Source organism: Phacochoerus africanus, chromosome 3 (assembly GCF_016906955.1).
Source record: "Phacochoerus africanus isolate WHEZ1 chromosome 3, ROS_Pafr_v1, whole genome shotgun sequence".
Taxonomy (NCBI): domain Eukaryota; kingdom Metazoa; phylum Chordata; class Mammalia; order Artiodactyla; family Suidae; genus Phacochoerus; species Phacochoerus africanus.
This window is the reverse complement of record NC_062546.1, coordinates 30,307,486-30,320,879: the sequence shown is the minus strand read 5'-3', so window position 1 is coordinate 30,320,879 and position 13,394 is coordinate 30,307,486. Positions and strand designations below refer to the sequence as shown.

At 57.6% G+C, this 13,394-nt stretch overlaps 1 protein-coding gene across 11 annotated transcripts in view; it reads right to left on the bottom strand.

The window, feature by feature from the left end:
- The window catches only part of EBF4 (EBF family member 4), a 73,082-nt gene extending 63,780 nt beyond the window's left edge, over positions 1-9,302 (bottom strand). For 8 of the 11 annotated variants that reach the window (XR_007133887.1, XR_007133888.1, XR_007133889.1 and 5 more), the window contains exon 1: positions 8,388-8,524. Coding sequence is in view for 5 of the 11 variants with exons in the window: in XM_047771460.1 (XP_047627416.1) it covers positions 8,388-8,524 (137 nt within the window). In the remaining 6 variants the exon portion in view is untranslated. Of the gene's footprint in view, positions 1-8,387; positions 8,525-9,028 lie in introns of those variants that run through there. The other 3 variants (XR_007133892.1, XR_007133890.1, XM_047771464.1) reach the window with 3 other exon arrangements.
- Between the last annotated feature and the right edge of the window lie 4,092 nt (positions 9,303-13,394).

The window sequence follows — 13,394 nt, the reverse complement described above, 5'->3', positions numbered from 1 at the left end:
CACTGCACTGGGCCAGGGATTGAACCCTGCCTCCACAGTGACCTGAGAGGCTGCAGTCTTTTTTTATTTTATTTTATTTTTTTGCTTTTCAGGGCCACACATGTGGCATTTGGAAGTTCTCAGGCTAGGGGTCAAATTGGAGCTGCAGCTGCCACAGTGACACCAGATCCGAGGCGCGTCTGTGAGCTATACCACAGTTCATGGAGATGCTGGATCCTTAACCCACGGGTGAGGCCAGGGATCAAATATGCATCCTCATGGACACGACTTGGGTTGGTAACCCACAGAGCCCCAGTGGGAACTCCCTGCAGTCAGATTCTTAACCCACTGTGCCACAGTGGGAACGCCTATCTTCATATAATTTAAAATCAACTTACTCTCACTGGGCATCATGTGAAGCCATATCTGAAATGTCATGGGCTTGAGAAGCTTGTGTTTTACTCATACCGATTACAGTAAATAAATAAACAATAAAATGAAAATTGTTCCTTCTCCTGAAAGCCTGCTTGGGAGCCGCAGTGGTCCATAGGAAATGCTGATTTCAGAGGCAGAAGTGATGGGTCTCGCTTGTCCCTGATCAAGAGGAGGAGGGGGCCACCAACACCTTCTCTCCTCCACCAAAGGTTCTTTCTACGTGTTCCTTCTCCAGGATCATTCTCCCCCCACTCCTTCCTCTCGTCCTCCCCAGGCTTAGGTCTTCAAGTCTAGGCCTTGACCCTCCTGATTCCCACTTGCCAAGAGGCAGGGAAGCCTGAAGAGGGCTTTGATCACAGCAGGTCACTGATTACTGTTGCTGAATATGCTAATAAGGCAGGAACCCTGACTCCTCCCTCTGGCCCCCCCAGACCAGCTTAGGGAGAGTGAGGATCCCCAGCGACAGGTTCTAGGACCACCTTGGTGGGGGTGGGGAGGAGGGAAGGCCAGGAGGGGGTGGGCGGTGGAGCCATCCCACATCACTCTGCCCCTTACTGGCATCTAGCCCAGGAAAGGTGCTGGTGCCTGGAAGGGTGTCAGACAGTGGGGACAGAGGGTCTAGAGAAAGAAGGAGGAGGGGTGGAGGCTGAGCAGGAACACAGTCCCCGGGACCACTCACAAACCCTTTCTGCATGGACCCTCCTGCACGGAGTCAATAATGCTGGCCTGAGCATCCCTTCCCACCCATCGCTCTTGGCAATCCCAGTCAGTCCCGGGTCCTGGCTGCCTGCTGGCTCCTGCCAGACTCCTAGGACCAAACCTAGAAGGTCTGCCCTAAGCCCCAAGCTAAGCTCTCTTCTCGGGTCCTGCCCTTCCAGCAGGAGGGAATTCCCAAGAAGAGAGTAGGGACTGGGGGCAGAGAGGGGGAAAGAAAGCAGGTCCCCGTGCCTGGGGTCTGAGGACCAGCTGTGGGGCACTGAGGGGCTGCATTGCCTCACATGCCTGAGCCCAAGCCTGCAGTGGACCAGGCTCATGTCCACTCGCCCCGAAGCAACCCAGCATCATCTTCCCTTCCCCACCTTGCTTAGTGGGTCCAAGGCCCAATCATCCTCCTGGGCTCACACCCATCCATGCAAAGCAATGGGACAGAGGTGGCTAGTTTATAGCCTGGGGACGGGATCACTAGCATGACAACAGACCAATATGAGGAAGCGCCCTGGGTCCCCAGCAGACCAGGAGAGGGCTGCAGGGGCGGGGGCAAGACCCCTGCTCGGCAGGCCCAGCACTGTTCCTGGTCTGTGGATGTCTCTGGTTTACCTGGTCCGAACCCCTGAGGGACAAATGAGAAGGCCAAGGTGAAACAGAAGAGGTTCTCGTTTAAAGACATCCTCAGATTTTCTATGAACACATTCGGGGAATGACATATGAGGATTAGCAGAGCAGCTAGAGTGGCAGCTGCAGGTCTGGGCTGCGCCTTCCTTCTCCAGGTTTCTCCAGGTTTCTCCAGGTTTCCCCGGGCACCTCTATGGTGCCTGCGGTAGGTGACCAATCCGCATCCTTGGGTGGGGCCCCGAAAGCCCCAAGGAGAGAGGGGAAGTGGGGGAGACTTTTGCTCATGTCCCCTTGGGAAGTGTTGATGCTCGCATGAGATGAAAACAAATCAAGATTAAAGAAGAGAAAAAAAGAAACACAGAAATATGCTCAAACGACTCAGAAGATAGACATGGGCTGTGGGGGTTCTGAGAGGCCTGCTGGGGCACCCTCGGAGCAGACGTGGGCTCCCACACCAGCTTAGAGGCGGATGAAGGCCAAGGTCTCCGATTCTGTGATCTCCAGAGTGGGGGCTGCCTAAGACATCCACGGGGGGTGTGGGGAGACACTGCAGGGATGTCTATTGAGAGGAAGCCTTTATGAAAGGAAGGAAGGAGCAGAGCCCTGCAAGTCTGGAGAGGCAAGAGCTTTATTTGGGTTTTCCCAGAAGCAGATGCTGAGACAAAGATTCCAACAAGGATTCCAACACTTCATGTGGGAAGTGATTCTGGGAAACCCTGGCGGGGCAGGGGAATGAGCAAGAAGGAAAGGCAGCCCATAACAGGTGCATTCCCCCAAGTTATTGCTGTGGGCAGCTGCCGCTCCGTCCCCGGGGAGCTCTGGAAACCAGTCTAGAACGTGCGTCAGCTACCCCATCAGAGGGCTGGACCAGGAAGCTGGGGCCTTTATCCACCAACCCCAGTTGGTCACTGGCTGAGGGCTTCCGGGGCATCATTTCTCAGGTGCTTCTGGACAGGTGGACAGGTGGGCAGTGGGCTCTGGCGTTTTAAGAAAGTCTTAGGAAAGTAGACTCTTCCCCAAAGGTCCCCAGGGGGTGTGGGCAGGGTTCCAACTCCCAGCCGACCATACGGAAGCAGCAACGCTACTGCCCAGGGGCCTGAGTGCAGCTTGGCAGATATGCATGAGAACGGCCTCACCTGGTACGTGTGGTGCCCGAGCCTATAATTCAGAAACGGCTCACTCACTTAGCATGATTAGTGCACAAAGCGTGCCACATATGCGCCTTTTCCAGATAAATGCAGCTGAGTGATGAAAACGGCCACATTAACCACTTTTGTAAGACTCCAAAATGAATCCCACATCTTGCTTTCTTAAAAAGACTGTTCCGTGCAATGTTCAAAACACTTTCCTATCAACTCCAGGGTGTGCTGAGATGGTGGGGCATTTGTGCCTGTACTAAGAGCCTGCATGTGAGAGGAGAAAGTGCTCATTTTCCGATTCCCACCCTGGCCCACTCCGCCGCTTCCCATCTTCTGTTTTGAAATAGCGGTCACATTAAAGGAGATTGTGACAGAAGAGCTTTGGTGCACTTAGCTATTTTCTGGCGGGAGGACCTCTGCCTTGTAGCAAGCCTGGGTGTGTGTGGGCTCCCCGAGCACCGACCGTGTTGGGAATCCAGGTTAAAGGTGACACCAAGGGCAACCTGACCTTCACAGCCGGAGTCGGTCGGGTACCCTGTGCTCCGGAGTAGAGGGGGATGCCTGTGGGGACATGTTGGGGGCTGTAGCTGTCGGGCTGCTCTTGCTGGGCCCACCTGGGGGGTCCCTGGAGATGCTCCTTTGTGAGGCTGAGCGCAATGCCCCAGGACCCTTCTCACAGCAGCTGCTGGATCTCATCAGAGCCATCTCCTCACTCAGAGCCAGTCTCTGCTCTCGACTCTCAAGGCCATTGGTAACTCTTTACATCCTTGATTACATGCTTATTATAAATATGAGCAATTTATTTTATTTTTTGGGCCATGCCCGTGGCATAGAGACGTTCCTGGGCCGGGAAATGAACCTGAGCCACAGCAGTGACAACGGCAGATCCTTAACCCGCTGAGCCACCAAGAAACTCCAAATACAAGCAACTTAACACAAGCATCCCAAACCCCACAAAGGACAAATGGCCTTGACTGGAGCTTTGGCGTCCCCCTCAGAGGCACCCTCAGCCTTCTGCCTCCCCCTGCCCTCTACCAAAACCCTAACCCTTTCCCACCTTGGCAGCCCAAGGTTCTAAGCAGTGCCTGGGCATGTGCCTGATCCATCTCGGAACCTAGGCTGCTGGGGAAATGGGGAGAAGCCCTGAGGCCATCAGCAGTGGGGAGACCTCTTTTTGAGCTCCCTCTCAGCCTCTGTCTCAGGCTTCTTAACACCTCTGCTAAATCCGGCTCACTTTCCCCCATCCTAGCACGGCTGTACAAGTCCCCCACTTCCTCTCCTCTGCACCTTCTCTTCCTCCAAGGAGCCCACTGGCTCTGGCTCTCCCTGCAGGCATCCCTTGGGCCCCTGGGACTGCTGATAATCAGCACGCTGAGCCTGGCATTCCTGGCCCCAGCCAAGATCTATGGCTTATCCCTACCCAGAGCCTGGGAAGATAAAAGCAGCAGCTTGGAGTGCCCACTGTGGCTCAGTGGGTTAAGGACCTGACTTTGTCTCTGTGAGGATGTGAGTGAGATCCCTGGCTTTGCTCAGTGGGTTAAAAATCCGGCGTGCAAGCTGTGGCATAGGTCACAGATGCAGCTTGGATCCAGCGTTGCCGTGGCTATGGGGTAGGCCAGCAGCTGCAGCTTCAGTTCAACTCCTAGCCTGGGCACTTGCATATGCCATGGGTGCAGCTATAAAAAGAAAGGAAAAGAAAAAAGGCAGCAGCTCACTGAGGCGAACCCACCCTGACAATGCAACGATGCTGGCAGAAGGAGCACCTGGTGTCTAGTGACAGCTGCCCAGAACCTGTGTCTAGAAGCGCCTGCTGGAGAGGAGGCTTTGGGCTGCTTCAGAGCCCCTGCTCCCACTGCCCAGCAGGGGCTCCCCTCCCCCCCCCCCACCTCCGGCCAGGAAATTGTCTCAGCCAGCAGGTCCTCAGCGAGGCGCAGGGGAGGATCTCCCCAGCCAGCTCTCCCACTCTCCCTCTTGTTCTCAGCTCCACCTAAAGACTGTCCACCCAGCTTTTCTCTGCCCACCCCCTCGCCACCCACCCGCAGGCCTGCCTGCCAGGTCCCAGGCTGAGGAACCGGCGATTAATTATTAAAGCAAACAAAAGCATTTCCTAGCAGGGAGGCTGGCCTGCAGCTGCTTACAGGAAAGGCAGCCCCAGCTGGCCTCCCTCTCAGGGCCATGCTAGCGTTCTGGGACCACCAGCTCAAAGCGGAGGTCTGGCCTGGGTCCTCCAGGAGCCTCCCTGGGCCAGAAATCACATCAGAAGGCAAGGAGAGCCGCTTCTGGGCTGGGAACCCCAGCAAGAGGATGTGGGTCTGCAGGGGATTCCAGGGGACATGGGCTGGGGCTGGGCTACGGCTCTCGGAGATAAAGTCTTGTTGGCCCAGGGCGGGGACAGTCATCACAATGGCCAGGGGTCCTCGTGCAGAGGTCCTCTAGGGAGACCCTGCCAGCCCTCTGCACCCGCCTCTCCCAGTACCTCTGTGCGTAGGTATGCAACCTGTCTTTTCTCTCTACCTCTCTTTTGCTCAGAACTTTCCTTCCTGTTGGCAGAGCCTCCCTCACTGATCTCAGCAGGCTCTGAGCCTTCTCCTTCTGAAAAACCTTGGTGTTGGAAAGCTGCGAAGCAGCACCTGCTCTGGTACCCGCTACCTGGGGTCAGGGAGATCCTGGAAACCACCAACGTGGACAGGGGAGCCCAACAAAAAAGGATTTGGGAAACTTCTAACATGCACACTGGTTCCTCCAGCAGATACTCATTGCCTCCCGCTGGAGACTGTCGAGCCTGGTGCTGCAGACACAAGGATGGAGGAGCCACCATCCGTGTCCTAAAGGGAGGCATAGGCTGGCAGGACAGGGAAGTGGGGACAGGCAGCACACAGCTGACTCTGGCCTGTGCCAAGAATCCTTAGCTCTGAGGGCTGCTCTCCTGGGTCGGGTGGGAGGGCACAGACAAAGAAGGTTCTGGGGGACGGGGAGGCTCGCGGGGTTTTCAGATTTTATTCAGTGGGTGTGTGGGTGCTGTTTCAAGAGACATTGCTGGATGCCAAATGTCACACAGAGGCTGACAGGAAGCTTGGGGTCAGACTGTGATGGGCCTTGGATGCTGACTGGGAGGACGTTGGGGGGGAGGGTCACTGAACCTTTAACTGGGGACAGACGTGATCAGAGAAAAGTTCTTTGAACATATTGCTTTGCCACCGGTGCATGGCAGATGTTTTTGGGGTGTGGTGAGAGGCTGGGGCAGCGGGCTAGCAGGCTGGAGGTGATAAACTGGGTCAGGTTAACCTTCACGTCCAGGAGGAAAGCCGTGGAGGGCAAGAGTGTGTGTCATGGTTAAAAGCTGGCTGTGGGCACTGTGATTCGGAATAGGACACGGAGGGGACCATCCAGAAGCCTTGAACAACCAGGCGGCTGTGGGGCGAAGGCGAAGAGCACATCAAAGACAGTCGTGAGACCCAAAGCAGCCTTTCGGGGAGCTCTGCTGAGCAAGCTCCCCCGAGACAGAGGGAGAGGAGCCAGGCGGAGGTGAAGGGGGCAGGGCAGGGAAAGGGATTTCTGTTGCGGCTGTTCTGGGATGCAAAGACCCCAAGAGAGGACTGATGGAGGAGGGAGAACCAATGCGCAGGTGCCTCGGAAGAATGAAGAACGGGAAAGGAGTAGCCCGATACCCTAGCAAGGAGGCGTCCAGAGACAACCAAACGCGTGGGGACTCCCAGTCTGCGCCTGAGACAGAGAAGTCTCTGGACTTGGAGATGAGCAGCCTGAAGAAATGCCTCTCTTCAAACTGCGGAGACCTTCCAAGTCCCAGTGATGTGGCTCTGGGGACTCAGACTGGACACCTCGACCCCACTAAAGACCTCTTCCCCGTGTACAGACCACACTGCTGATGCCCCATCTTGTGGGAAGAGCCTCACCTCCCAAGCCTCCTGCACCCACATGGGCTACAAGGGCACAGTCTCCCTCCCGTCTGCTTCCTTCTCATCGAATCTGCCAGCAGCGGCGGGGACACAGGGCTGGGTCAGAGACAAGCAGGAACCTTAAACCCCCAGGCCCCACTGGAATGCTCCACCCACCCTTACAAGGAGCGCTCATGACACAGCTGGTGGTGGAGGAAAAAAGACAAAGAAATTGACCATCTCAAGTTAAATTGAAAAACAGGACCAACAGAAAAACAGGCAGGATACAGAATGGTATGTATAACACAGGAAAAAAAATATGTTAGGAGGAAGAAAGATGAGAAGGAAATACACTAAAATAGTGACTGTAGTTGTATGAGAGAGGTGGGGGTTTGTGTTCCATTTCCCATATTCTCTGGAATATAGTTATGAGTAAAAGTATGTAAATGAATTCCTAGGCAAGACCCTTTCTCTTTCCAAAGAGGTGAGCTCCAGAAAGACGCCCTGGTGGTCCCTCTGGACAGACAGCCATGAAAGCACAGGAGTGCAGAAACACCATTCAGTTTGAACACAAAACAAGGTGTGTGTCTGTTAAGGGGTGAGGTTGAGGTTGGTGGCGAGGTGGTGAGGAGTCCCTGAACAGGGCTGGGGGTGTGAATGTGTGGCCAATGTCCAGGCCTGCTTGGCCCTGGAAACCCTCCAGCAGAATCTCTTCAGGCTGCTGGACAAGCGGCTGCTCAGAGCTCTGGGGAGCGCAGCTCCCTTGTGCTTCAGGTTGTTGCAGAGGCAGCGCCTCCCTAGTCCCAGCCACTGAGAACTCGGGGTAGGAAGTCTAACCTCCCCTCCCCTTGCTCGCAGCTGGGGATACAAAAAGCCTGGAGCCCAGGTGGTGTGGGCAGAGGTCAACAAATCTTTCTACTTTCTTTCCAAATCCAGGAGTCCAGCCCCCATCCAGGCCCCCTGCCTAGACCTCTGCAAAGGAGTCAGAGGAGATGTGCCTGGGTGCCGCATTCCCAGGGAGCCTCTGCCTTGGGGAGAACTAACTAGAAAAACACCTGGAGAGGGGACCTGAGCGGTCCCTTCAGCCACAATCATTCCACCAAGTCGACTGCCCACCTCCTCTCTTCTCCACTCTTCAGCCCCAGCCGCTCCTCCAGCTTTGCACATCCCCAGCCTCCAACTCTGAGGGGCGTGGGAAAGCTGAAAGGGGGTTGGGTTTCGTGCCTTTCCTGGCAGAGAGCAGTGGAACTGGACAAGGTGGGGCACTGAAACTGCCTAGGAAGGAGGGGTCAGCGGCTCCTTGACGGCTGGTGGCTGTGGGACTGCGGGCAGCGGAATACCTCCTCCTCTAGAGCTGGGCCAGGGAGCGATAGTCAGAAATCAAAGCCGGGACCTCCAGGAGTGAAGGCAGAAGCCCCGCCCCGACCCGCCCCACATCCTCAGGAGGAAGCACAAGCGCTCAGGATAGGGTGGGCGCAAGAGCTTGCCGGGACAGTCCGGAGTTAGGGCTCCCTCCAACCGCTCACCCTAGTAGCTCAGCAAACTGAACGAAGGTGGCACGCAGCCGTCCAACCCGAGCTCGCCAAGTCGCGGTCCGAGCGCTTACCTCTGCGCCGCGGTGCTGGCGTCCAGGATGCCCGCGCCCTGCATCCAGGAGCGCACCGAGCCCAGGCCCGCAGGCAACAGCGGCTCCTCCTTCAGATTCAGCCCGCCTCGGGGCAGAGCGTCCTGCGCAGGGAACATAAGGGCGCGCAGTCGGTGGGCGCCCCCACTGCCCGGATCCGGTCCCGCCGAGGCTGCGGGGCGTCTCAGCTCCGTCCGCCCGACGGCACCGGGCGCCCGCAGTAGTGCAGCGCAGCGCCAGTCCCGGCGGCTCAGTGCGCACTAGCCTCCTGGGCGCTCCCTCGGAGAAAGCGGGTCGGCGAGCGCCGGCGCTGTCCCCTCCCCTCCCGGGGCGCGGGGCGGGGAGATGGAGGGATTCCCCCGCGGCCTGAGCGCTGGCGGGCGGACTGCGAGCGGGGTGGGGAGGGCGAGGAGAGGACCCGGCACCCGGTCCGCTCAGAGGCGCCCCAGCGGCGCGCTCTGGCGGCTGCCCAGGGCCGCGGTCGTCGGAGGGGGGGCGGCCCGAGCGCCCCGGGAACTGCCTCTGGCGAGGCGGGGGCGCGGGGCTGCCCGCCCTTTCCCCCTCGTCGCCCCCACCTCCCGCCTGCCCGCCCGCCCGCGGCGCCGGCGCGGGGCGCTGATTACCATCCGGGAGGCGGAGGCTGCAGGCGCGGAGCTCGGCGGCGGCGGCGGCGGCGACAGCGGCGGCAGGGGAGGCAGGAGCAGCAGCAGCCTCGCGTCCCGGGGAAACACAGGGGCAACGCCGGGCCAGCAGACGCCGCCGCCGCCGCCGGCGCCCCGCGTGCCTCGGCGCCCGGGCCCTGCCGCAGCCCCGGGCGGCAGCACCTGGAGCAGCAGCAGCAGCAGCCCGGCCGACTCCCCCCGGGGCCCGGTTGCCGCGCCTCCCCGCCGCGGCCGCCGCCGCCCGCCGCTCCCCGGGGCCTGGCCGCGGGCCCGGGCCATCCCGCCGCCGCCGCCGCCGCCGCCGCTCCCGGGGGAGCGGGAGCCGAAGGGAGGGAGAGCGGGCGGGAGGAGGGATGGCGGGAGCGGGCGGGCCCAGGGGACTGGGGGCCGGGGGAGGCGGGGGCGGGGCGGCGCGGCCGGCCGAGGGGCGGCCAGGGACGTGACATCATCGGGGGAGGAGCGGCCGGGCCCGGGCCGCCGCGGCGGGGCGGACCCTGGTGAGTCCGTCGCCGGGGCCGGGGGCTGCGGCCTGGCCGAGGCCGCGGGAAGGAGCCGGGGGGACCAGCTCGGGCCCGGGAGGCCCGGGCAGGGAGCAGTCGGGGCTGCGCGGCCGGGGAGCGGGGCCAAAGCCGGAGGAGCGTGCTGTGCCGCTCTCAGAAGCCTCCTCCGCCTCCAGGTCGCCTCTGGACCGTGCCCGGGCTTCCTCTCGGTTCATCCTTGTCTCCCAGCCACCCGCCCTGCGCTCCACACCGACGCCCAGGACCTGGAGTTGCCGCTCATTTCGACGCCTTCGGGCTTTGACTCGATGTTCTCTGCTCGCGCCGGCCGCCCTCCCAGCATTTCCCCTGACCTCGGGTTAACCTCAGCCTGGGACCCAAACCTTTCTCTCTTAGGCTGGGCCCCAGACACGCCGCCGAGCGCTGTCCCTGCACCCCTCATCCTCAGGCCAGGTCCTGGCTTGCCTACAACCAAAGCATTTTCGTTTCCAACCTCTGCCTTTCAGACACCTCTTGGGTTCTGGTGCAAGTTGGTCACTAAGTTAGGACTCAGATCCCAGCTCACTTCCTCTGTCTCCCCAGCCAAAGAATCTCCCCTTTCAGATTTCATTATGCTTTTATTAGTTCCTGGCCCAGAAATCGTCTTGCCCTAGACCCAAAGGCTGAGTCTTTTTGCCCTTTTCCCCACATTCTGGCCTGGTGTGTCCTGGCCAGGCTTTGAACAAGCCCAGAATGAGTCCAGCACTTTCCTGAAGAACAGCATTAGGGGTGGCCTGCTTCACTCCCTGGAATATTACTTTCATGCCCCAGCTGACTCCCAACTCCTGTTTTTTTTTTTTGCGGGTGGGGGGTGGGGGGGTGGTTTCCAAGTGTGCACTTGGTGGTCCACCTCATGCAGTGGACCTCTGCTGGATTTTCCTACCATCCCAGAGGCACCCACCTCCTCTCTTGACCTCTGCCCTCTACCATCCCCCTCGCGACAGCCCCCTCCTCATTACCTGCAAGGACCTCAGTCCCACCCAGATTTTTCAAGGTCTCAGTTTTTATCCCAGTTGAGATCAAAGGTAGTCTCTCCTTAAGGTGAATTCTTATTTCAGTCTCCTTCCCTTTCTTTCCTTTTCTTTTTTTCTTTCTCTCTCTTGTTTTTTGTTTTTTAGGGCCACTCCAGTGGCCTATGGAAGTTCCCGGGCTAGGGATCGCATCGGAGCCGTAGCCACTGGCCTACACCACAGCCATAGCAACACCAGATCTGAGCCATGTCTGTGACCTACACCACAGCTCAGGGCAACACCGGATCCTTAACCCACTGAGCAAGGCCAGGGATCGAACCCACAACCTCATGGTTCCTAGTCGTATTCGTTAACCACTGCGCCACAATGGGAACTCCTCTTTCATCCTTTTTTTTTTATTATTATTATTATCATTTTTGGCCGCCCTGCAGCATATGGAGTTCCTGGGCCTGGGATCAGATGTGAGCCCCATTTGCAACCCATGCGGTATCTGTCGACTTCGGATCCTTAACCCACTGCGCCAGGCCAGGGATCAAACCTGTACGACCCAGTGCTCCAGAGATGCTGGAGATCCCATTGCACCACAGTGGGAACTCCTTCAGTCTCTCTCCATCCCCTTATCTGACTCTCTAAATCCATGCTCCTCCCAACATGGTCCCTGGACCAGCAGCTTCAGCATTAAGCAGGGGCTTGTTAGAAATGCAGAATCTTAGGCCCTGCCCTGACCTGAAATCATAACCTACCTTTTTAACACACTTGTAGGGAATTCACATACACGTTACATTTGAGAAGCAATGCTCTAGAGAACACCCCCACCCCAGGCTGTTCTGTGCTTACTCTGCTCCCTTACCAATCTTCAGACCTGCCTCTGGTTCTCTAAATTTCCAGCAGATACCCTACCTCTTCTTTACTGGAGAGATTACAAGCAGAATCCTGCTGTCGTTCTCAGCCGTCTGCATTTTTCATTCTTTCTCAGTCTTTTCACCCATTCTCTTCTCTCCCTGCTCCCCAGAGAAGCATGTGTGCTCAGGGACATCTTTGCTCAGTCTCATCTTCTGCTCCTCCTGATGTCCCGTCTGATCTGTTGATCTTCCTTCTTTACTCTGCTCAGACCTCCCAGCTCTTAAAAGAACCTCGCTTTGTCCCCGCCTCCTCCTCCTCCAACTTGTGCCCCTCCTGTTTCTAACCAAGTCCACCGGCCGTATTCCACCAAGGCTGACTTTGCCAGCCCTCAGCAAGCCACTCTTGAAGCCCTAGTGGTCTGGCTCCCTTCCAATGCTGCTGCTGTTTGCTCTTCTCTCTGCCTGAGGCCCTCTGACACCACCCCCCCCTGCCCCCGTGCAGCACTGGGCTCTCTGCATCCCCTCCTCCACACATCTGGGAAGGCCATCCTGATGATCAGAGCACCCCATCTCTCCTCTTAGCTCTCCGTGCACCCAGCCTGCTGTGTCTTGCTCCCATCTCCCTTTCTTCCTTTCGAGAACTCATGCTTTTCCACCGTCTCATGCTTTTCCTCATCTTTGGGGAAATGATGCCCTAGTGTGGGCTTCCATCTGCTTCTGTCCTGAACATCTCCTGGTGAGGACAGAGCTGGCCTTGACCCTTGTGGAGGCAGGGAAGCCCTGTCTCCAGGGAGTGGTCCTCTCCCAAGTAGCTCTGCCCCTGGGTTGGGGTTGGGGCTACTTCATCTCCACGTGCCCAAGCCACACTCATGCCCATTGGCCACAAGCCAGCTCTCCTCCTGGCTCCCCTGAGTCTGTCCATGGCACCTCCTTCTGATGCGCAACTACCTGCTGCGCTCGGGGCCCAGAAGTTCATCTCTGATACTTTCCTCGCCCTGCCCACAGCCACCTGTTGGTCAGGTCTTAAGAAATCTCCCTCCATGTCCTTCTCCCTCCCCTAATGGTCACAGTGAAGATCTTTAACAGTGAAGCTTACTTGTTCTCCGCTGGCTTGGAGGAGGGAACTGCCCCAGTTTGCTGACATCCTCCTTAGCTATCTTCCTGCACTCTAGCTGTCCGCTCCCGTCCATCCTCCTGCCACAGTTTATTTATTTTTATTTTTATTTTTTTGTCTTTTTGCCATTTCTTGGGCCGCTCCCGCGGCATATGGAGGTTCCCAGGTCAGGGGTCTAATCGGAGCTGTAGCCACCAGCCTACACCACAGCCACAGCAGCGCAGGATCTGAGCTGCATCTGCATCAGCTCACGGCAATGCTGTATCCTTAACACATTGAGCAAGGTCAGAGGTCGAACCTGCAACCTCATGGTTCCTAGTTGGATTCGTTAACCACTGAGCCACAACAGGAACTCCTGCCACAGTTTTAAAAAGCAGGCCATCATCTGCTTAGAAACTTCTAAGTGTCTCTCATGGCTTAGTAGACATTTAGGGACTCAGTTTAGGGACATTCCAGGGCCTTGGATGCAAATGTTCTTCCTTCTAACCCCTTGCTGTTGAGTCCCTTGCTTGTCTGACACAGATCTTGCTGTTTCCCGAATGCAGACATGAGTCCCACACTCTCTACACCCCCCACCCCCCCCCCAACCCCAGCTGCGATGCCTTCATCTTTGCAACACCTTTCTTCTCTCGGAGGCAATGGGGTCCACATTCTTTTTTGTAATGCCTGAAGGGCTTTGGTGTTGCAACTCTTTATGGTCCTAGAAGACTCTTCCCAAGGTAGATTGAAGGGGTAGGTGCTCAGAATTAACCCCGGGCAGAAAGGGGAGTTGCTCAACACAGGAAAGTGGTACTGAACTAAGGCCAGTCTCAATGGGCTCCTGACTGCTGCAGGCTTCTAGTCTATATTAACCACATGGAGTAG